This window comes from Opisthorchis viverrini (genome assembly GCF_000715545.1).
Source record: "Opisthorchis viverrini unplaced genomic scaffold opera_v5_24, whole genome shotgun sequence".
NCBI lineage: Eukaryota > Metazoa > Platyhelminthes > Trematoda > Opisthorchiida > Opisthorchiidae > Opisthorchis > Opisthorchis viverrini.
The window spans coordinates 878,735-903,494 of NW_008751680.1; the positions used below are offsets into that span (position 1 = coordinate 878,735).

The following is a 24,760-nucleotide window of genomic DNA, read 5'->3' on the forward strand; positions in this document are numbered from 1 at the left end:
ATGCTCTTCCACTTTCCGGCGATCGAAACTGTAGCTGCTCGAACCAATGTACCATTGGTACATGGTTTATAGCTGATTTCAAGCCTACGGAGTCCTTCAATGGGTGGCGAGGCACTCATTACCGAAAGGGTGCTACAACTGGACAATTCATTTTATATGAAGTCTGGTCCAGATCGACCACATGACCGAGTCTCAGATGCTATCTTGTCTCCCTGTTATCTTGTGCATTCAAATCTCCGCGAACCACAACGATATCTGTTCTCCCAGCTTTGTCTTACGGCCCATTCAGGGCGTCATAAAACTTGTCTTTAATGGTCACCCTTATCGACAGCATTGCATCAGTGTTCAGCGCTGATGCTCTGCTAATTTCTTCAATGTTGCCAGCGCTACATCGGGTTGGGGCGCAAGTAGACACGATAACCACACAACGATCAACTTTCCTCTTGTGAGGACCCTTCACGGACGTTTTCAGATGATCCGCACAGATCTGTCAACGGCTATCCAGTCAAACAAGGATCCTTCCTCTCGGTGACTTAGGACTGTACCGATTCCTGCCCTGCTTATGCAGCAAGTGAGGCGATCCGCCTGATAACACCACACAACGACTGATGTTGCGTGAAATCATTTGTATTTGTTCGATTTATGGTTGTATATGGCTGAGTTGGGATGGCTCAAGTGGTTAGAGCGCGAATTTACTGACCGGAAGATCCGTGGTTCGAACCCGATCTCTGCATCTCGACTTCTCCTGTCTAGGCTAGAGAAATCTGGCAGTATCGCAGCCCTCGTGCTTCCTTCGGGTGGCATCGCAGCTAGGCACCGAAAAGGGTGTTATAGCTGAACTGCAGTAGGCGAAATCGTGTCCGAAATGTTAGTGCATGAACATCAAGAGCCTCAGAAACCGTATCACTGAGTCTTAGAAGACTCCCAATAACACCCCTTGACACACCGTATAAACGTGTAACTAGGTTTTACAAACGGCCTTATTCGTTCTCCAACCAACTGTTCACTGACGATATAAAGCGAAGGAAAACCATCCACTCCCTCCTTGACCGCGCTTTTCTGCAACCAGACCTAACCACCACTGAAAACCTTCAGTGGTGAACCCTCTGTCAGACGCCGCTCCTGTTTCTTTGGTTCATTGATGGTACGAGGGATTCCTTAGTGACCGTACATCACTTCTCAACACGAATAACAGGTGGCACCACTGACAGCGACCTTTGACCCCTTTTCTGTACATTAAAACATTAAGGGGATAACTACTCAGTCACCTGGTTACGTCCTTTGTCGGTTCTTCTGTTTAACGGTAGTCCAGTCGTGGTGCCGGCAACCCAGGCAAGACCAATAGTTTTCGGGAGTTTCACTAGGCCGTTCCCTACAACGAGCTTTTGGTACCGCTTACGCTGTACTCTGTGGCATACTGGAGCTTTCTATGCAATTTTTGATGATTGCAAACCATCCCTCTAATAGACTACCCCGCTTATTACCGGCTTTGTAAACCAGACGCTAGACGTTTTGTCACACCGTAACCTTATCTTTGTTTTTCAAACCTGAGAATTGCACTCACGATCAAGAGTCTGATGTATATTTACTACTATCCTCAGCAAGGCTACACTGTTCCTGGATTCAGTAGTTGACTTTCCCAAAGAAGTATTCTTATAAAGACTGAAACCAGGATAACATTTTCTTATCCTTTTGTAGTAATGCCGTATCTATCCGGTGCTAGCTGCTAAAATTTACGATTTGCAGAGCTTCATGGAGGGGGTCACAAAGATGAAATCAAATAAAACGGACCATCCGACGTATTTCCAACCAGAAGTGGAAGAAGTCCTGGCTTCTTTGAATCTGAAGACCGACAGTCTGGACAGTCCTTCTTTTGATGTGGTGGCTTATATCAACGAGGTAAGACTACTGCAGTTAAGTAGCAATGAAATTTGCAGATGTTTCCCACTGAGCAGTCCTTGGCGAACATTGATGATGTCATCGCCGACACAGAACGTAAACTGGATGAATTGGAATCCGAAACTCGAGGTATTATCCACAGTCAATGGCAGATCGAAGAAGAAGGCCAAGAAGTTGTTCAAGAAGCAATGCAAATGATGAAGACTTTGTTTACCAGGTTGGTCACGAGGCATATTTTCTATTCTTCCCATATGAAATTACAATGATATGGGTCAAGCGATCCTTTGCAAGATAGTTGGCCTTTTCAGGGCAGACCGGTAAAATGTTAAGATGCAGTCACCGGGTTCATTTTCTAATCTCGTAATTTAGTAGATAAAAGACAGACACCTGAACACTGAACCATGTAAAATCTTGCTTTTAGACGGTTGTACCTTCATGGACGATAACATAAGCCACTTACCACTCGCAATAACTACTCTTACCCTCCTGACTATTATTTACTCTTTATTGTCTGTTTTTAGAATACATGATGTGCAAGATCGGGCCACACGGTCAGAGCAGATGGTGCACGATATAACCAAGGATATACAACAATTGGACCAGGCCAAACGCAACCTAACGGTTTCGATAACAACTCTGAACAATTTAATCCTCATAGTCAATGCGTTGGATCGTTTGAACGAGTTACTGCAGATTAAACACGTCACCGAAACTGCATTCCACACCCCCGAAAAGATTCCTAAGGTCGCAGCTAATCCGTTTGCTGACAGCGACAGTAGTAAGTATTCTGCTGTGCCTAACTGGTTGAAACGAATGATCCCCTTCGGTTTTGTATACCATTCGGTGTTTGGCACTGAGTACACCACAAACACTTCAATTCCCTCATGTGATATCTATTCTGTGACAGCACCTATTGGCCAAACACAATATAACCGCACTCCCCTCTTCTGCCCGGGCAACCGGTGCACCCCATTCGCCCTAATGGTCTTCGTTCACTGACTGCTCCCCACACATCTCTCAACCAAGTCCTCCTCAATCATTTAGCTGCCAGTTACCTAACCGTTGCTCCGTATCTAAGCTTCTGTCCAGTAAACTGAATAAAAAGACACCCTTACTAAATTCGAAGGATATGTTTCATATTGCTGCTTTCAATGTCCGCACTCTGTTTTCAAATTGGGCAACAAGTAGGTCTTGATCAAGAACTATTTTCACTTTTGATCGATGTGTATTTTTTCTATGAAAGACGCATGCAAGACCCTAGTTTGGGCATCCATCTCAAACCGCTCGGACTGAGCCCAGAGTTAACTCTTCATGAGTCTTGTGATCCTGATACAGTGGCTCACGGTAGCAATGACGTGAGAGTTGTGCTTAGTTTGGTTGTTGGTCTGTTCGCCGAGCTTGGCAATTGGATTGCAGACGTTTCATCACCAATCGAGGTGACATCGTCAGTGCAAGGTTGAGTGGATGCTTAGTTGTGCTTAGTTCCAACGCCAAACGCGCTTTACTGGAATGGATTCCAGTAAGCACTCATCTTCGCACTGTTAGATTGATCGGTTCAGTCAAGACCACTGCATCACGACTTGGTAAGCGGTGACCGCTATTTCAGACGACGGACGGTAGCTCTGAGGCTGAGAAAGATAGGTTCTCTTGATATTTTTCAAGGTTACTCCAGTCAGCGCGAAGGACAGGTGCCGTGGTCCTGACAGATGGTACGAATGCGCAGGTAGGCCGCGTAAGTTCATCTCGGTGTCCGATTCGGGGTTGACGCTTACCGCATAGATAATGAGAACGATTTCTCCTTTTATGTGCTGAACATCATTCGTCTTTAGCCAGCACTGCTTTTTAGCACAAGCGCTCACCGTGTGACTTGGAGGCCACCAACTACAAACCAGTCATGGACTTGGCTGGACCACTTGGCAATCAATTACCGGTGGAGAGCTTCGATGGAAAATTGCCGTTTATTTTGGAGTACATTTCTGGACTTCGATCACAGCATGGTGCGGGTGCGTATATTTATTCGCTTACCCTCTGGAACGAACCCTTGATACAAGGCATTTAGTTCACGACGTGCAAATCATCTCTGTAGCTCAACCATATCGAGTTATGTTGGCTAGTAACCTCCCAGAACTCGACGAGACCAATTTTACTTTTAATGGTGACCGGAGAAAGGCGAAAGAGGCCATGATCAGAGCTTTTGAAACCGTCTGCCCGAAGTCGCTCACACAACTCAGTGAACACTGGATCTCGTCACAATTAGCCTGTAGTAGCTGCATTTCAATGCACGGTTTGTGAACTGCAAAACTGGCTGACTGAGAACTGACGTGGCTTGTGCTTGAGCTTATCGTTGAAACCTAATTTAGAGTTAGGAGCACCTTTTTGAGCACCAGAAGGAGTCCCGCAACGCTAAATATTCATTTAGAGAGGAACATTTCGTTCATGTATATCAAAAAATTTTCTTACTACCACCCTTTATTTGTTTTACCTCATGAATTTGCGAGTAAATGTGATCAGATTACTAAATTAATGGAACGAATCTATTTTTAACCTCATCCCCTTGGATTTCATTTCCGCTTGATGTCATCTAATCATCCTGGGGTTTGATTTTTGATCCGACCTCATCAGTGGATCGAATTCGCGAGGTTTATTACTGTACCCTGTTGTCCGTGGGTTTTACCTAAAATCGACCTTTGGAAAGAAAATCCATCCAGCTCGGGTTGGTTGTTCATTAGAACACCTTTTTCTTATGAACGGTTGATGTTTTGGTCTGGCTCCTGCTGATTGGTCCAGTTGCTTATCTCACTCACTATCGATCATCATGAGGGACTTGATAGTTATCATGCTACGGATTCAGCATCTTAGCCAAATATTATTGTCATTATGGCTAAAAAATCGGTTGGATTAAGAGTTTGGATCAAGGCGACTTAGTAAAGGATGCATGCAAGCTTAGTTGGGTGCGGGGAGAATCGAAACCTTTTAGGACAGTAAACATTTGATACGTGGATATTATTTTGGTCGCTATTTGAATTTATAGTAATCCTCTCGAGAAGAGGATGTCTCGAAAAGGCGGACATTTTGGTCACTTTCGGAAGCCTATTCTGGGGGATTGGACGATAAGTCGTGGTTGATGATGCATGCCTCCATGAGCTTCTCAGAAGAGTGGCTTTTTGCGGGACAAACCTACTGAAAAAATAACGAGGAGTTATGTAACTGTATTTGTATATAGATATTTCTCATATCGGGTGTGAAGACTCAGTGGTTAGAGTGCGCTTTTACTGACCGGAAAGTCCGTGATTCGGACCCGACCTATGCCTCTCGACTTCCCATGTCTAGGCTTGAGAAAATCCGGCTGTATCCCAGACCTCGTGCTTCCTTCTGTTGGCATGGCAGTTAGGCACCGCAAGGGTGCTATAACTGAACGAACGAACGAACGATTTCTCATATATTCCGGGCGCTGGGGATGATGGATAAGGTTGTCTGACACGGTTTTCAGCCTTTCTGCTGCAGTCTTTTCTATCGTAACAGTTCACGAAAGTGACCGAATTGGCTGTGGAGGCGTCTACTATGTAAAATGTGTAATTAACTCTCCAAAACGCTGTATGGAAAGTATAGTTTCCACCTCGATCTTGTACGTTGTAATAACAGACACTGATTCCGAGACTATTCGGTTTCCGTGCCACTTTAATGGCGAACTTCATTGGTTGTACCCCAATTCGACCTGAAAATCAAGTATGTTGGATTTTTGTAGTATGAGTAGCATAAAAATTTACTTTGCACTGCGGCTTGCCTTTCGAAAGGATGACAAGCTACTTACTCAATTACGTACTCCCCAAATTCGTATGTTTTTTGTACCCTCTGATACAAACCTTTTGCTTGAAGTGAGTGATCGCCAGTTAAAGTCGACGAGTTCCTAATAACCATATAAACGTGATTGTGAACTTCAGTTGTTTCGATTCAGTGTGAACGTTACTCAGTATTCACATTCGTATTAGTCATTACATGGCAGTCACACATCGAGGGAGAGTTTTACTTAAACCTGTTAGTTGACCTAGGGTTGGCAGCAAGACCACGTAACGAAATAGTGCTCTTTGTGATTTCGATTGGATTGACGAATCGAGGTTGGGTCAGAGGATCTTTTGCCAATCTTTGCTAATCTTTTGCTAATTTCGGTGGTAGTTTTTGCAGGATGGGGGGAAGTAAATTGATTACTCATTCTGATAAGACATCCTCTTCCGAAGAGTTGTCTATTTGCTATTATACCAGAATCATCACCATCATTATCATCATCGACAGCATGACATCAGTGTTCAACACCGATGCTTCGCTACCGTACTATCATACCAGCGTTCATTCGGATGTCAACTCAACACCCGGAACTCGTGTATTCTTTAGGGGCCATCAATCGTGAGCGACACGCGAGAGCTGAGGTACTGCGAAGCGACTCAAGTCAAAAACCAGCAGTATGTTCGAACCACGGACGACCAACCTCTGAGTCATTTCTAGCTCATTCCCCACTGCTATATGCCCAGCTCAAATGATTGCAAGGATGTGCTGACGACCTCTGAGAATGTCCACTGTATTCACGGTTTTCAGTTTGTTCTTATCACACTTTCCACCTCCCAAATTTGTGGACCACCAGTTTGTCTAAATATTCCTGCCCAAAATAGCCGTACGGTTCGAGCAGTGAAGGCAATTTACAAATCAAAATGGTTTTAAAGGTGGACCCACCCTGATCACTTGTTTATAGTATCCTTCAGTCGAGCGTGCCTGGCAAAGATCGCCTCATGCTTGGTTGGGAACGATAATCAAAACGTTAGAGTATTTTTCTAGTATTAATAGGTGCTATTCGACGTCCCTACCAAATTTGCCCTTTTTGGGACTCATTCGGTTGGGCCAAGTCCTGGAGCCTCTGTCAATCTCATTTTGTACCCGAACACCAAGTTATTGGAAACTCGGGATCGTAGCAGGTCATTGGCTGTAGAATAGTTTTCTTCAACCGTATAGGTGGTATCTTATCAAGAAAAATTTAAAAAAATTGGATTCATATTTATTCCATGATTAAAAAACCACTTCCACATTCCCTCCAAGCTTTGGAATCAGAGAAGAATCCACGAGACTCAAAACAAGCAGCGAAATTCTGCTTGTCTTTCGTTTCCGAGGTTTCCGACTTACTTTCCCAAGCGCAACGTCTTGTGCAACCAATGCTGGCGGCCTATCAGTCTATCCCTTCAATCAGCAGCCTTGCTAGTGAACTAGATACAATACATTCAGTCCTTGCCGAAAGACTTTCACGCGAGTTGAGAGCGTTGCTTGCTGTGAGTTGGTTTTCCCATGTGAATATGCACCCCGATTTTTGTATATTTAGCTTTCTCTAGAGCTCGACTACCGTGTTTAATCAACTGGGTGGGTGAACTGATTGAATAAAGTTGAGTTGACACTTGCCATTTTCTCCACCTAATGCAGCAGTATATGATGTTAACGGAGGTTTAGACGAGCTCCAAGTGAATTGCTGGTTTCCGATGTTGCATTCCTCTGCAGCACAACTGCACAACATGGTTAGCAATTAGTCGCAGGTCCCCTTTATGAATAGGCTTCGAATTTTTTGCGCCCATGCTTTTCAACATCCTCCAAATACAGAGCTTTCACTTTTTTACAACAAAATGGTGCTTTTGACATCTTTATATGCTCAAATATGGTTCAGAAATGTGTTCTTACTCTATCAATTGGAAAATGTTTGGGACCGATTTGGTAGTCATCGTTTCAGGAAGGTTTGGTAAATCATAAATATCCACTAATTGTTTACCAAGCCTCTCTGAAACGACTTTCTTACTATAGTTTACAAAACATGCTGCCTTTGGCGAGGTGATTCGACACTTTTGAAACTACTTTTAAACTACTTTTAAACTATCGTTTTCGAAAAAGTTTGGTGACAATCGGTAGATTTATTGCTGGGCAACGTTTCGCTTTTGACGCAAAAGCTTCGTCAGGCCAAGTGACTAGGTTCCGAGGTTGATCGAGAGTACCCTAGCCGCCGATCTTTCTTCTGGTGGTGATAGGTTTTCACCGAAAGGATAAGGCATCTGGACGATTTGGTATTTTTTAACCTGAGTGGTTAAATCTCCGGACCAAGAAGCTTCATTTTTGCTGATCATGTCAGACTGAGCACACACTAACTAATTCAAATATCGGATACCCTCAAAACCATTCAAACACCACCTGAGCTCGATGAAACCAGGCATATTTGACTCGTTTGAAAGGATACCTGTTACAGGTAGGCTCGTCTGTTAATGGTCAACGGTAGTTCCTGTTGACCTTTCGTCAGTCCCTTTGGAAACTACCTTAGGTCTACCACGCTACGGCTGAATTGGTCTACTTTTGTGCCAAGTAGAGAAACACCGACGTTGCGTTCGTTTGACCTTCATTGCCTCAAGCTACCTCATTGGGTAGGGCGTCAACTTACTGACCGTCGTTCGAACCCAACCCCAGCATCTTGACTGCTGCTGTGTAGGCTTGAGCAACATGGCAGTATCTCAGCCGCCGTGATTCTTTCAGGTGGCGCAGCAGCCAGGCGCCGAAGCGGCGTTACAGCTGAACGATTATTTTTTATATTACTGCCTCACTGGTATTTCACACTGAATACCATGGATACTCGAAAATGTCGCGAAGCGAATGCAGTATGGACACGTTAGTTAACTAGGTTTGTTCGCCAAGTTTGCTAGGTGTATTGCAACAGTTCCGTCACCGATCGCGGAGGCGTCTTGAAAGCGTCTTCGCTATTGATTATATGTTGCCTGCGTCCATATACGTTAGCCTAAGTTACGCAACAGCTGTCAAACGAGAGGCAAGTCTGGTGGAGTCTGCCCGACTACGGACTTGCAGTGCATTGTAGCATGTTATCATTCCGTATGTGAATGAGTTTTACTTTTCACCAAGCGGCCTGCTACGAACCCCCATGCGGTGATCATAAACGGGGGTAATGTCGCTCCTTGATGCCAGTTTACACTTTTGAGATGTTTTAGCTTAAGAAGGTATGGGAAGGAGCACTAGAAGTGCTTGAGAAGAGTTTTATCTCGCTCTCTTGTGGTTGTTGCAGCATCCAGTCCTTGTATGCTCACAAAAGCTCGATCTGAAGACGACAACCACTACCACACGTCACTTTGTTCGTCCGGGATGAATACCGCTTATTCTGTTTACCTTCAAATTTCACTCGTTTTTATAGAAGAATAAGTTTTATTTGGGCAGAGGTACGTTAGAAGTGAAGCCTTAGAATATAACGCTGTGAATAATGAAGTTTGAATGATTCTGCTTCGGAGCAACATGTATCACCATATTACTGCAACTCGCATCGTAATTCCATTCCCTTTCAAGACTCACTTAACGAACACAGATGCCTCTCCATTCTCATCCTTCTTTCAGGGCAGTCGGAATGTGTTGGATAACGCAGCGCTTATACAAATGTCATGTCAGCTCGTTGAGTTGATGCCCGAAAAGCTGTCTGTAAAGTCCAACCTACTTACTTGGTTTATCTCGCGGCAGCTGGGTGAATATCGGGAACTCTTCGATCCTAGCCAAACCGCTGCGTGGATTGATAAGATCGATCACCGCTATGCGTGGCTTCGATCCAATCTGCCTCCGATGGAACGTAAATTCCAGGCAATATTCCCCTCCCATTGGCACGTGACAGAAGAGTGAGTATTGGTCTCTCTTGTGCTCTGTTTTCTCGCACGGACCTGTTTTTCGGCTCCCGTAAGAACATTCTGACTTGTAAATATATGGAACATCCAAGGTCTCCTATGCTTGTACGTAGCAGCTGAAGCCATTAAACTTATAATAAAGCAGACCAAAAATGCTCGGGGTTTAATGGATCATGAATGTCCAGATGTGATAGTCTACTCATAAGGTTGCTGAAAACTTCGGCAGTGCACGACGGTTTCGCCCTTCTTGGGGCTCAGCAGTCCCCGAGTTTCCGTCGACCTATGTTCTACTTGCACTCCACTTGAGCACATTTCGGCAAATAGGCTCATTTGCATATCTTTTGGTTTTGATGGGAGCCCCACCTAGAACCCAGCTGAATCTCTCGTTTATGACGTGCTGAAGCAACTGAATGTGCTGCACCAGGCCGCTCCTGTTTCATTTACTACGATACTCGAGAAATCAAAGTATATTTTCGTCAAGGAAACTACTCACAAGGTTGCTGAAAACTCTTGGACAGCCCCTGATCGGTTTTGCCATTCCTGGGGCTCATCAGTTAGGCATAGTGCTCGAGTTTCCGTCAACTTCACGATGTATCGCGATATCTCGAATATCGTACCAAGTAAGACACGAAACAGTTCGGTGAAGCACATTCAGTTGCTTACGAACATCATAAAAGGGAGATTCAGTTGCGTTCCAGGTGAGTTTCCTGTCAAAACCAGATTGATGTCAAATGAGTGTGTGTCGAGAACATGAGTGTCCTTATTCAGCGCGGCGGTCGTTCTGGATCGGTCGGGTTGCAGAGGGTTGAGCACCACTCTTATCGGCATCGTCAGTCCGAAACGGTGATGTGTGGTTCTTCAGCGTGGGGGCACTGACTAGTTCCTTGCATGTCTGTATTCGTACTGTTAGGCGGGCCCGACTTCCGATTGTGAATGTGTGTTTCACTCTACAATGCTACTGGATGTTCCGAACATTTTAGGTGGCCCTGAAAGCAGCATTAAAATCTTTTTGGAGGATTCAGCTCACTCATTGAGCGATGATGGCAGTTTAGACGGTTCTCATACTTCCTGTCCTGAGCTACTTTGGCTGATGTTTTCAGATCCTTTCACTCAAATGCCTTGTAGTTCCCTTAACACATTCTGCTCCACGATAATACTAAAAGAATAAAAGACCGGTGGTCAGGGCTTTATTCTGGATCCCGACATTTGCCTTCAAATTACCGGTAAGCTGAAACAAGCTAGCGAAGTAGACACCGTAGGTATTCGCTGTTCAGACAACCAGATGCGATGAGCCGTTACCGGGTAAAATTCAGAATCATAACTTTTATACTGTGCCAACCATCTATTCCACCCTGACGTTGTAGGCTAATTGTCGAGTTCTGCAGAATCACACGGACGGACTTGGAAATTGTGATGAAGCGTCGACAAGCTGAATTAACACACAACCTACTCATCTTTGGACTGCAGAGAACATTGGCCTTTGAATCCAGTTTGAATAAGATCTATCCAGATTTTACGCCGTCGGAATGCTGTCAACAGCGGACAGGTGCCGAATCATCGAACACGAAACGCCAGAAATCGCTTAATCCTTTTGACGATGACGAGGAGGTGGTAGCTACGACTCCAGTTTCACAAAAAGAGAGCGACAAACAGGGCTTGTCTGCCATGACGGATAAGGAAGCCGGTGACGCAGACTGGAAAAAGCAAGCTTTCGATGGGCTTATCTCTGGGTACGTATAACTTAATGCTATGCATGATTGTGTTTCCTCCCTTCCTTCCTGATTTTTTTCAAGTGTTATTTTTAAACTTTTACTTACAAGTGATAAAAACATACTGGGCACAAGGATCATGGGTTATTTTGGGAAGAAGTCGATGTTTAGTGATAGCGTAGCACACTTTTATGTAATATTTATTCCTTTTCCTCCGGCGGTTCAATATGGGTTGTTATCATAACTTCTGACTGCTACTGCTTTGTAGGAGATCAGATCATAACATCAATCGAAAGTCATTTCAGGAGTTTTCAAAAGGCCCATGGAGTTCTCACTACGGTCCGGTAACTGCGATGAGGTCCACTGTGTTGTTGCGTAAATACCAGTAGCAAACTATCCTGCTAATGCAGGACGCGACATTCATACTTATACACTTTGGATTCCCTTATAGTAATCAGGCGCCTCGGCCTTGTCAGTTTGCCGCTAGTTCATCTATGGTTATGACCGTAATCCTCCTGACAGATCATGTCGTTTCATCAGGTGGCAGTCAGATGCTGTGGGTTCACAAGTTGAATTTTGCCATTGTGACAACAAATCTCTGACGTGACGGTTGCTCATCGTTTCACGTCTGTCTCACTTGTTTCCGTCCACTTTTCCTCCAAATAAAGCACCCAAAGAACATGTCATATTTCACTGAATGAAGCTAACCTTTGTCGCGTTTTTGACCTTCAAAATTGGCTAGTTTAACTTGCCACAGGAGGGACGCAGTTTTCAGAATTCGCCTTATTTGTTTGCTACTGGGCTGTTTTAAGTAGTGTAAATCAGACGCGCAATTTGTGGGAGTTTTTTGCAGACTTCACAGTTCTGATCGTGCGTTGCTTGTTTTGATACAGATGTATTGCAAATATATTTTTGTAAGTGTCGCCTTATCCCTCTGTATTTCCCTATTCGGATTAATCGATTACAAGGATGGTGTTTTTCGTCCTTTCCGTCTCTTGCTGTGATCAGGTGTCGTCTAACCAGCATCAGACCGATGTAGAACTATGTGGTTTGTCGGTAGTGTCAGCTGTCGAAATTTTAATGGATAAAATAAGGCACCCTATAACTCAGTAGTAATTATTCTAACTTGTTCTCATACCCCGAGGCAGCGAAGCCTTCGAAGAACGTTCCTGTTATTCCCTTTGCGTTTTTATTTATGAGTCATCGAAAGGTTCTGGTAATTTTCCGTCACATTCTTTAAAGTTGGTCAAACGTGGTAACTCGGCAACTGCGTCGTTTTATAATGTCTGCTTACAATATTGTCTATATATACATTATATATATATGTATATATACATATATAGTTTCCACTGATACTGCAAGGAAAAACCATCCGAATAATGTCGTTTCTATCGTTTCTTGTGGGTTTAGTTTTTTCCAAGTTGATTCTCCCAAAATGGAGCATTTTGGTGTTGAACTGAGGAAAGTAACTGAAGTTTTATGGCCGATCTTTATTACTTTTCGATTTTAGTTGTTTCGATGCACACTTTGATCTCTATTTGAATCATGTCGCTATATATACATATATATATGTATATATACATATATAGTTTCCACTGATACTGCAAGGAAAAACCATCCGAATAATGTCGTTTCTATCGTTTCTTGTGGGTTTAGTTTTTTCCAAGTTGATTCTCCCAAAATGGAGCATTTTGGTGTTGAACTGAGGAAAGTAACTGAAGTTTTATGGCCGATCTTTATTACTTTTCGATTTTAGTTGTTTCGATGCACACTTTGATCTCTATTTGAATCATGTCGAGAAAGCTTTGCATGATCAGCTACACAATCGCCTTATCGGGGATTTCACAGTCAACAAATCAAGTCTCTCGGGCCACGAGTTAACCGACGTTCTCAAGAACAGTGGTAAGCGTCATTTTTATATATTGATCTTAGTGCATGGTGACCAGCAGTGGCTTTTCCAGGGCTGTTGTCCTCACTGTGTTTCGAACAGTGATGAGTAGAAGTCTTTTTCGGCCTCCTGTTTTCCTGTATGTAAAGAGAAAAGTGGCAGCAAACTATAGTAGAAGCGGATTAATCCAACCAGAAGAAACAAGGTTTTGATTCAGTTCATTTGAGGAGATTACTTGGGCCATGTCATTTTCTGAACTCTTATCAGACGAGGTTGCTGTTGGTCAGGGATGCGAAGTGAATAAACTTCGACAGGCTAGGATAGAGGCACTGTATGTAAAAATTTCTCGCGGGCGCCTAGATCTGACTCTGTCTTTGCAAATTCATCCAAGTGTGCCCCTCAGGAAGCCGATTGTGAGCATTATATAGGGAAGAATGTCTGTCCATATTGAACTAACTGGACCCTACTGCGTTGTGGCGATTTTTGCAGCTCCACAATCCTTTCAGTCTGTAGGTCTCCTGATGTTGGTTCTTATCCGAAGATGCTACCCGCAACCCTGTAACATGCAGAGTGGTCCGCTTGTGAAACGGTGCATCCAACTTGGTCTAAACACTGCATCTCGTGCAACACTTTAAAATGGTTCGAAATTCGGACTCGTACTTCTGGTACGACACAGCTCGGCGAACTGTCGGACTTCACGTGGAAATGAGCATATGCACGAAGAGGGTAGTTTGGTAGGTCCAGAAAGCCGAGAAGGTGGAGCGATCAAAAAATCCGGGAATGTGCTTAAACTATTCCGGTCCAAAAAGATCTCGGGCTTTGCGAAGCAGCCAATGATAGCACAGCTCGATCGTCTCTGAAAAAAATCTGACAGAGGAATTGGCTCGTCCACTGTCTTAACCGGACTGCTTGGGTTACTTATTTTACGTCGTCTGGGAAAGGCGCGTGAAGACGGGACCCGAAGACAGCAAGCAGGATTCTGGCCTATAAAAGGTTGTGTGGACCGTATCTACACACTTTGTCATTTGTGAAAGCTTAAGCTCCTTACGGAGATTCGAACCTAGTACCTGGCGGTTGTAGTTGAGCACATCGTCTTGCCACCATTGACTGATTAGCGATGTTGGTTATCTTCATCTGCTTCAGTGTCATCGTCTTTTTAACACACCGTTGACGTTACATATTGCGGTTCAATGGCTACCCGCATGATGACTTCTCAGACCACAAACCCGTGTGGCTTTGGGGCTTTCTCATTTCTGATCGTCTCATTTGTAGTTTTTTGGTAAATAGAAGGCTCCGAAACTTCAGCGGGTCGTTCATCCTGGAAGTGAAGCCAGTTTGTGATAAAAAGTCGGGGCATCGATAGGCACCCACAGACCCTAAGCAATCTGCTTTGAAAGGAAGAAGTTCCATCAAAGAAACTGTCACTCGAAGGGCCAGCCAAAACCGGACCGGATGACGTGGTTGTAGGTGCATATATCATAATCATATTTCTGATTGGTGGCTGGTCGCCGAATGAAGTGTTCCACTCGTAAACAGAAGTTGACGAGTTCAGATTATTCTGGGAACTCGTAAGGTGATTACCCATGGAGATGGTACAGCTTTTAGCCTTTCCAACGTAGACTGGCTCCTCTTGGTCGCATCCTGTTCCGATACTGGCTATAATGATTGGACGCATCAGGTGATGGTAATTCACCTCATGGTGGAATCCAAAACAGGACTCACTTTGATTACGTTATTGTATAGTTTTGTGTTGTTTTTCTACATTAATGAGAACCATAAGATCCTTTCTTTTCAATAGTTGTTCCAAATTCACTCGTAATATTTCTGCCACTGAAATTCGGGTGTTTGGAGCAAGGATAAATCAGTGGCGTTGGCTCACGTTTTACGCCGGTTGTCAGTATTGATACGAATCTTGTATTTGATTGTACCTACCTTGGAATACACACCGACAGAAATCAGAAAACGTACTAGACAGGCGTTGTTCTTGGTGGAATCCTCCCACGAGATCGAAATTCACGCGTGAAAAGTCACCTACCTGATTGTCTCATCTTGATTGTTGCACCTTCCAAGGGCATCACTTTGGATAGTTTCAGCAACACTGAATTGCATCTATAAAGATCTGTGATTGGTAAATTGTTGGAATCCCGTAACAGTGTATTCCTTCAGTGTCGTCCTAATAGGTTTTGTATACAATTTCAGCTGATTGCCAGTGACCCACATAGTTAATGGCAGACGCAGACTGTGTTACTGATCAAATTTATGGATGAATTGTGATTTACACGCTAGAGATAGCTCAGTGGTTAAGGCTTGAAATTACCGACTGGAAGGTCCATAGTTCAAACCCAACACTGGCAATGCTGCTATTCATCAAAATGGCTTTATAGATGAGCAGTTATTTTATTAATTTGCAGACTTACTTCATCCGTCTTTATTAAATGTATGGTTATTAGATAAACATTGCCACCATGAGACCAAATTTATATTCGTGCTTATGATCTGTGACGGCCACACCTACTGGGTGGAAGGTAGAGAAAGTTGGATCGTGGAGAACCAGCAAGAGAACAGATAGTTTTACCGTGGTTGACCGTAGGAAAGATCTACCATTACCGAGCAATGAAGTCTAGGAGGACAAATGGGTTCCGGTTCCCCTCAACGTCAGGTTTGCTACTTTTGGGGTTTATTGGAACAACTTTCGGTAACATTCTTGAATTCTCCAGATCTGTTTTGTTTGAAGTAGACAGTTTTCGCGTTGAAAAACCCTAGCGTTCCCGGGTTCCTGCGAAACTAGGCTACTGGTAGTCCATTTTTTCGGTTCTCATATTTTATTTTTTTTATTCCATTAGCATATATATATATATATAATATCTTCATATTAATTGTCATGCTCTTTCCAGATCAAGTAACGACGGCAATGCCAGTGAGTACCGGTGATTCTGGAGAGAACACGCTGTACTCCGCTACGGATCTGTTTCTGCTTTACAAACAAATCATAAAACAGACACTTCAGCTGAATCGTGGCCAAGGTCTTCTCGGCTTGGTACGGCTTCTCAGGCAGTATCTTTCAGAATACACGTTATGGGTACTGTTAGCACAAATTCCCGGAATTTCCATCGGAACGCCCACAACAGCAACGAGCGGAGCGTCTGAAATGACTGCGAAAATGGCTGCTTTCGGATTAAGCGGACTATCTGCTTTGGGTTAGTTTGCGCAAGATTTGTCTTGTTTAGTCGTTTCTGGTCGAATAATTGAAGTAGGGTACTATGAATGGGTGACCTTCAGGATTGTTTTGGTTCAAATTCATCTGTTGGTATTAGCTATTACGGATTTAGGGAACCAATCCAAACAACCGAGTTTTCGAGCGATATCCTACTGCCTTTCACTTCTGTCCGAACACGTCCTCCCTTGGAGTTGTCGAGGTTTACAGTTCTCAAACAGGTCACTTTGTAAGTATTTGGGATACTTTTTGAGCCGAATGCCTGAGGTTAGATGCACATGGACCCATCACATAGCCGTCAACGACTCACGGAACATCCTGATTCCTGTAATTTGACAATATCTCCAAGTATGCCGCTCCATAAGCTAACATCTAGCCAGTCAGAAAACACTTGCGTTTTTGTACTCATGTTGATTCCGCAGTCGCTAAAGTGCACGGTTTGTCAGGGTCGAACCCACTGATGGTGGCATAGGTGCCCTGATTGGACAAAATATTGTCTGTCATCAGATGTTGGATCACTACATGACGCGACGGTCGGGTGGTCGTTTTGTTGGACTGAGGCTACCGAACTTTCCTGGTTGCCCCGATGGGATTAACGGTGGACGGAGAGTTCACGTCATCATTCCTCGACTGGCTGTCAACATGATTACGCTATCAGAATCGAGTACCCTATTCAGGCGAAATACCGATCTTTCTGATCCGCCAATACGCATGACATTCGTGCAAAATGCAGAATTTTTGGTTTTCATTTGGACGAGTCCATTATATTTTCTCCCCCTCTCACGAGGCGAACGATTTATCATCTTGTTGAAGTGTTTACTTCTCGGATGGGTTGTTGTGTCGTTCACATTAGGTAGTTCGGTATAATGCAGTGCCTTTTCCCAAAAGATCTTGGTTCTTAAGGAAAGCAGATATGTCGATATTGTGAACTTTCAGCGTGTCATCCTTCATTTTCACCAGTTGCAGTCCAAATTTGTATTAATTATTTGTGGAAAATACCTCTGCCTTGTAATCTAATATCAATCTGAACTTCATATTACAGGTATAGGTCGGGGCCAGACAACGAGCAATACTCAGACTGATGGATTACGACCGATTGGGCGTGCTAGTTTGATAAACGGCGATCAAAGCAATGTTTCACTCAGTCAATTGTTTTCCAGTCTCCTTCGGGACGATCAGCAGGTTTGTGCAAAGTGACTTGCCTCTAGATTGATTTTTCTAAGCAGACTCCTAGTCCCGGCTGATATGGTTGCTATTATTGCTGCTATTATCATCACTATAATTATCTGTTGTAAGGTATCGTTTTTGCCCCGCACTTTTCAACACATTATACGTTGGAGTTCCCATAAACTCACGTTCTTTTTGTCCGCACTCCTCTCAGCTTACTAGGCTTGCTTGCTTTGAATGCGTTCATTTATGAATGTATCCTACGGTCAACCCAGGCTTATGACGGTTCCGTCTATTGTTCTGTTTTAAATTTAGCTCCCAAGGTTGAGCAAGGATGATATTCACAAGGTCAGCATTATCCTTGTAACTGCGGCGTTCTGTCTGAAGACAGTGGAGGAGCTGGAAGCGCGTCTTAAGGTGGAGGTAAGTTAAAACCTCATTTCTTCTAATCCGATTGTGTGAAGTTAACTTCCACTGTCGTGTTCTAGCTTAATTCGGTCAACTCACGATACCTTTTCGTCTGAACGACTGCCGTTTGCGGTTGCTCTACTGGTCTGCTCTACGCTGTTTACAGGAACAATAATATATTGGTGAAACGTACTGTGAGATAATTTTGTCCTGATGGATATAAATTTGAGACATTGGGTTTTGGTGCAGACACAAAAATACGTCTTGACAAACCTGAATTCGGTATGATTGGCACCCGTCACGCAAGCTGCTGTCTTTTGGATGCAAGGTATGATTGCATGGTGCTCTCATTACGGGTGGTTCATCTTTGATCAACGAAGTGGTTGGTCTTCTTCTAAGCTGCTATAGGCCTCTTTTAATGTTATGTTCAATCCTTAGGTGCTCCTGTGTGCAACAGATTATATGGTCACACGACAGTTGAACTGAGGTATTTGAGCGCATGGATGCGGCCGAATGCGGTCGCATTGTGGATCGTTTGGTGAACATCAGCGCGCACGTACACTGGAAAGGTTCCGTACTTTGGTTAATTTCCTAGGATAAACATAACCGATGTACATTATCACTTGGCCACCGATATCCATCCGTGCAGCAATAATCCTACTGACTGCATCCATATTGGCTGATTGTTTCCACTTAGATAAGACCGCCGTCCTGGGCCTCGAAGATATCGTTTTCACAAGAGATGGATGGATTTGCGGCTTGTCGTTCCGTCTGTGTACATCGCTTGGTATCTGATCTAGAATCCGCCGCGGAGCCCCAGCTTGCTGCAATGGCCCGTTTACCTTGGAACAATCTTACTCAAGTCGGTGACCAAAGCGTGTATGTGACAGAAATAATCAAGCACTTGCGTACTCAAGTGCCACTGATTCGTGATACTCTGTACAGCGTTCGGTACGTCCGTGCTTGTTATCTCGCCCCTCATACCGCGCACCTCTTCCCACAGTATTTCTTCCGGCGACAGCTCTTTTATTTATCTTCGAAATTAGTTTTAGTTTATTGGGCACTAAGTGAGGGGATGAGTGATACGGTGAAACATGCCATAATCAGCCACTAGCACCGCAGATATTCCCAGTCAATGGAACGAGATGCTGTCAACCTAAATGACCTGCATTTTTTCGCATCATATTCGTCGAGCGTTTTGTCTAGGATATACTTTTGGGTCATTCATGTTCTCCTAGTGAGCTTTTGGTCTAAATTCTTATTTTTTGGCTTTATTCACTCCCTCCAAGGGCTACCTTCACTCAAATCTGCATCAAATTTGCTGGCTCCCTCATCACTCGGTTCATAGGCTCTCTGTACCGCTGCAAGCCACTCAACACCTTCGGTGCCGAGCAACTGTTGTTAGATACCCAGTCCCTCAAATCAGCTCTACTGCAAATGCCTGTGCTCGGTTCCAAAGTGAGTCATCTTTTTTCACTGGCAAGGCCCTGCCAGCAACTGCGGCAGTTCTATATGAGTTGGAGATAGACTGATTTTAAACGGCGTGGTTATCGTAGCCAGAAATTAGTTGTCCCTGTGTATCGATACGAATGTCCTCGCTGTTTTTCGAGGCTATTCATATTTCTTCGTTAGGCACTTTCTGACCAGTATGTGTTCAGTTTCTCACGGTTCGGTCAATTATTATTATAATCGACTCCCTCAGTGCCCACTAGTTGAATGTCCCGCTGAAATCGCTTGTCGTACTCTCTCCATTTCTGTTTACGGATTGGTCTTTGCTCGTCTAACCCGTTCAGCAATTCAGTAGGTTCTCTGAATTGAAGAGACTGTGATATCATCGTGACCCAACCAAGATTGTTTTCCTATACGAATAGTTTTAAGCTTCCTTACGAGTGTTTTTTTGGACTCGAGTATGCTATCATCGACATTCGTAACTTTTACAGTCTTGTTGTCATTTGATAAAGGTGCAGTAATTGTAGTCGTTTGTTCAGCTATTCTTCAAAAGTCTCAGAGAAGATATACTTCTTCCGCAGCCGCTCTGAGTGGACTTAATTCGCGGCTTTCTTGGAACGGCATGCTGTGCGCTTCGTTGGATTTAAGCTGCAGCCATCTGCCCATCAACATGTCGATCGGAATGCGGTTGGGTAGAAGTGCCTTATTGATTTCATCCTCTTTCTGTTACCGTGTATTGTTACTTCTCGTTTCGGTTGCATCCATGTTTTTCAGCCCTTCAGAAAGAAGCCTGCACTACTTTTTCGTTCATTCAGGTTGCACGCGAAATAGCTGCATTCAACCAGGAGCTTCAAACATTCTCATAATAATACTTCGTGTATTGTCAGTGCCTACAAACCGAAGCTTCACACTCAGGGTAATGATGAAGCCGCTAACTTCTGTATATTCGTACTAGAAACGAAAGCGTCGTTGAAAACTTCATGGAAGGTTGATGTGGCAAACTCGTTTGGTCGTCCGATCCTAACTCTTCCTCTTCGCAACTGTTTACTCGTAAAAGAGTATCGATTTTTGCGGTAAATTTAATTAAGGCTGTCCGTTCATGTACTTAGGGACATGCTCAAACGTCTCAGCAGTTGACTCAGATGTTGCTTTTCTGTTTCAAGCTTAGTGGGGAGAGGTGTCGTTGCTTTGCTGGCTAGTTAGAGTCAAGCGACGACAGTTTTCCTCCATGTCGTACGCATATTAGAGGCCCCAGGCCAAAAAACTTGCTCTCTGCTCTTCAATATCTTGCTCCTTACTTTGCATCTCTCATGATATTCTGATATCTTGGTCGTGGCTCTAATGATTTTGTTCGCTTTGTTTTCCAGTTTGCACAGCAACCACCGCGGAGCTTCACCAACCTCGTGCATGAAGGCATGGGTGGCGCAGAGCGCATTATAAAAGCAGTTATGCTTCCGGTTGGGTCCACTGGCCTCCCACAGGCGGCAACGGACACGAGCTCAACCCCCTCCGGGTTTGTCATGGGCCCTGTGGATGCGAACGCCGCGGAGGCGTTCCTGGCTAGCTACAGGCAGCTTCTGCCGGACGCAACACCCACAGATTTACAAAAGATTTTGGAAATGAAGGTTAGTCGTTGCTTTTTTGAGCATAATTTTGCATGCATTGTTGTGTTTACCGTTTGATGTATACGTAAAAACAACATACCAGTTACGCTACTCCAATATGGGTGCTGGGAGACAGGTTTTCTGAATCACGTGGTGGACTGCACCGACGCTGCTTATGTGCTTTTGTTCTTTGTCCTCGGATCGCATCATATGGTTCATGAACTATTAGGGGATTTTTTTTTGCTGTTTCATACAGATTTTCAGCCCTTCTAGAAGATGTGGCAAGTGTGGACCCTGCGACTACTCGATCTTTTTACCACGGGCATGATTTCTGAGTGATGTGCGTTTCTGCGATGTTTTTAACGTATTTGTAAATCTTTCTGCAGCTCTGATAATTTGGCTGTGATTGGATGGATGACCGCTAACGTTTTCCCTTCATTCTATGTTTGGCTTTCCAGGGCATCAAAGCCGCGGAGCAGCAGCTTATTCTCGATGCTTTTCGTATTCAATACGATGCGAACAAATCTTCTGTTCCGGCTGTGATAAGTGAGAAAGAGACCAAAGCTTCTACGACCGATGAAACAACTCGTGATCAATCAAAGTTGTCAATGTCTACTGCGCCCAAGTCATCCACCAACCACTCAGCGGCTACTGATTCATCCACTGCTTTACAGGCTGGTCGAATACGCCAACTTGAGAAACTGGTCAAAAAGCGCCGTTGACTGAATGGCGCTGGGGCCAGCTTCTCTGTGATTTCGTTCATAATCACTCGTGTAAACTTAGAGGTGCTTCTATTGAGTATCCCAGCTGTCGTTCTCATGGCGACCTTTGTATGATCCGTTACTCTTGCTACCTGAATCCTCTCTTTGGCTGTGTTATATTCGAAATGTGTTCTTGTTTATTTACGTTTTCTTACACACCGGTCACTGTAATGATCACGGTTTTTGGTAATCGCATGTTTTTTTAGGTCATGGCTGTTTTGCTTACACATATACCTGGGGTTGTTTTTATGTCATTTGGGTTCGAGGTGATGTATTAGTGCGATTGGTATCTTCCTTCGGTGCATTTGAGAGGCACTGATGTCGTTATTTTGTTCGAAACGCTGGTAAATATGCTGTGAAGTTGATTATTGTCTTCTTTTTGCTGGGCCTCCTAATCATAAAATTTGAAGTTGCTAACCACAAGGTTTGTTACATGAACTGTGAAAATGTATTGGATTTCCAATTCCGGAGTTTATCATCAGTTCTGACTTCATCACTCTTTTTTCCGAAGGAGCGAGTACGAACTATCTCGATCTCATGTTTTTATCACTGTAGGAAAACCTTACTATGGTATTCCAAAGCAGCGGACGAAGCACTATTATATCAACTTTTTACTGTGATTTTCAAGCGCTTTCTCTGTTGGCTTAAGAAATAGGCTTTAGGCTCGTGCGATCTTAGTTTTTTATTCTTCAACAAAATGACCGCCATGGAACTACCTGATCGGACTGGCAAATCGATCAAGGAGCTCGCATACTTACAGGTGTTAGCTGCGATTAACTCAGTGTTGATTTTATAACATTGTAGCTGCACATGCTACTAATGAAACATGTGGGAAATCTCTGTTTGAGGTAGTTTTAGGTGCTTGCTACATCTAATTGATGGCGGAGCTGTAAATTATCGATCTCTTGGAATGTGTTGTTTAATCTCTGGCAAAAATTTAAACGAGGTCCAGGAGAGCCCATAAATGCGCTCGAGAATGTTGACTTTGTTTTCTTGTCAGATGGCTCATAACCGCAGACTACTTTTCAACGAACGACTGGTAACTGCCATCGAATCCGAAGGTCGAGTAATTCAGCAAACCAGCGTTACAGCATCTGGGATTTGTTGGATTCAACTCGAGAATGTACGTATTTGTTCTTCAGTTACGATGACCAGTAAATGCCTTATAGAACCATGAGTAATTTGCGGTATTGTGAATAAAATATGCATTAGTTTGGAGAATTACGTTCATTCTATGGACTGAATCTTCTGGCGAAGTCTAATGTACTTGCTTGCGATTTCGTGGATCGTAACTTTGGAGTATTGCCCATTGAAAGGAGGGTCCATAGGAAACCATGTATTTCGACAAAGCAACTAAAGCTATCAGCGCGAGGATAACGTGCGTCTTCTTTACCTTTATTCCGACTGAAGGCCATAACCTGATAATGACGGTCGGGCTTCAGTAATGCAATGGTTCTGTGGGCTATACCTTCTGGTTCAATCGTACCAGAAATGTTCGTGGGGAGTAGCCTGAAGAAGGACAGATTCCCGTACTGCGGGAAATAAGATTACGAGGTGGTCTGCAGATTAAGTCGTACTGTCTTTATGGATAGAAGTGTAAAGGTAGTAAGGCATTTTAGACGACCAGCATGTACATATTTATGGTAGCAGTGATGCTGTTTTTCTCCAAGGAAGGACGGTCAACCCTAAAGACCCGATCACCAACTGGTTGATCGTGATGGTCAATTTTCGAAATAACATTACTTGTACCTTCATCCCATGACCGGAGGTGCGCGCTTCTCTCGAGCACTGTTGCTGGTTTCACATTCAACCGCCTGTTTCTGGTTGAAAACACTTTCGGCCCACGAAAAGAACATGTTTAATCAACACTTATATTGGATGATAGCTTGAACATAAGTTATCAAAACACGCACTGTAACTTACCGATTCCGGCTAGGATTTCCATTTTAAAAATACCCAGCAAAGTACTTCGTCCTTTGATGTTGCTTATAAAAATTAGCTATTTAGTGCCAAGTTCCAACGAACCTGAAATCTCAGCTTCAGGCAAATGGAAAAGTTATTTCATTTGTTACTTGTCGTAAGTCTGGTAATGAGTTTGGTCTGTTGAAAAATCCACTACGATACCTAGTAGAAACTCGGTCAGCTTTCCGGACCGTGGTAGATAGCGCGCCGTTTTTTCATTGCTTCTATATTCATTTCATCCAAAAACAGCAAAGCAGGGGAGATATGCAACGGTCTGAAAACATCAGCGACTTCTGAATAGAATTAGCGGCGCGATCCTATAGGGAAGCAAATTATATTGATAAAAATTCGATCGTACCACTTGTACACTCAATACTTGGAAACTTCTGTTTGCGCCCATGTGTCTGTCTTTCGAAGCTTCCAGTGGGAAACGAATGGACGCGAAAAAAACCGGACGCATGGAAAGCTAAAATAACATTACTGCACGACCCGTAAGTTCGCAAAACAGTTCCTAGTACCAAACACAAACTTATCAAAGCGTGATAAAATTCTTTTCAATACTTCTTACACGGATTGTACGATAAGCTACTCCCTGTCAGACGATCGTTGCGGCCCAGTTCATTTCTGTTTACTACTTAAAATGGTTTCTGTTCTTGGAACACTTCTCCCACAACAAAGCTTGGTAGTGTGGGAGTACTTACACGATCTGGTGAAAAAGGCACATGGCTATGTACGGATAATTCATTAGCAATGTTGTAATGCAATCATAATAGAGAGGGGAGTGTGACAGCATAAGCGTCTTAAGCGTCTTTGAAATTATTAATTTACTGCGCAGTCTACCCCACCGTTGATGAATTTTGACATGGGCTTAACTTGGACCTTTTTGCAATCTTTATACGTTTATCAAATGATAAGTTTACATCAAAGTTTCTCCTGAATTCAAGTGTCTAAGATATATATATATATATATATATATATATAAGATATATCTAAGATATATCAAATGTC

General features: G+C 43.6%; 2 protein-coding genes across 2 annotated transcripts in view; one reads left to right on the forward strand and one right to left on the reverse strand.

Moving 5' to 3' along the window:
• Positions 1–22,333, forward strand: T265_02082 (hypothetical protein; the record flags this gene model as incomplete). Its single annotated transcript, XM_009166241.1, has 16 exons — positions 1–57; positions 662–784; positions 1,747–1,899; positions 1,938–2,116; positions 2,421–2,677; positions 6,985–7,211; positions 9,313–9,584; positions 10,955–11,320; positions 13,056–13,201; positions 16,082–16,384; positions 17,444–17,583; positions 17,884–17,991; positions 18,674–18,927; positions 19,266–19,434; positions 20,793–21,050; positions 21,488–22,333. The coding sequence occupies 16 exons, from the start codon at positions 1–3 to the stop codon at positions 21,749–21,751; spliced, it is 3,276 nt and encodes a 1,091-aa protein (XP_009164505.1).
• Positions 21,535–24,760, reverse strand: part of T265_02084 (hypothetical protein) — a gene marked incomplete at both ends in the record, with an annotated part of 10,751 nt that continues 7,525 nt past the window's right edge. The window contains one exon of the mRNA XM_009166243.1: positions 21,535–21,566. Coding sequence (XP_009164507.1) covers positions 21,535–21,566 — 32 coding nt within the window. The remainder of the gene's footprint in view (positions 21,567–24,760) is intronic.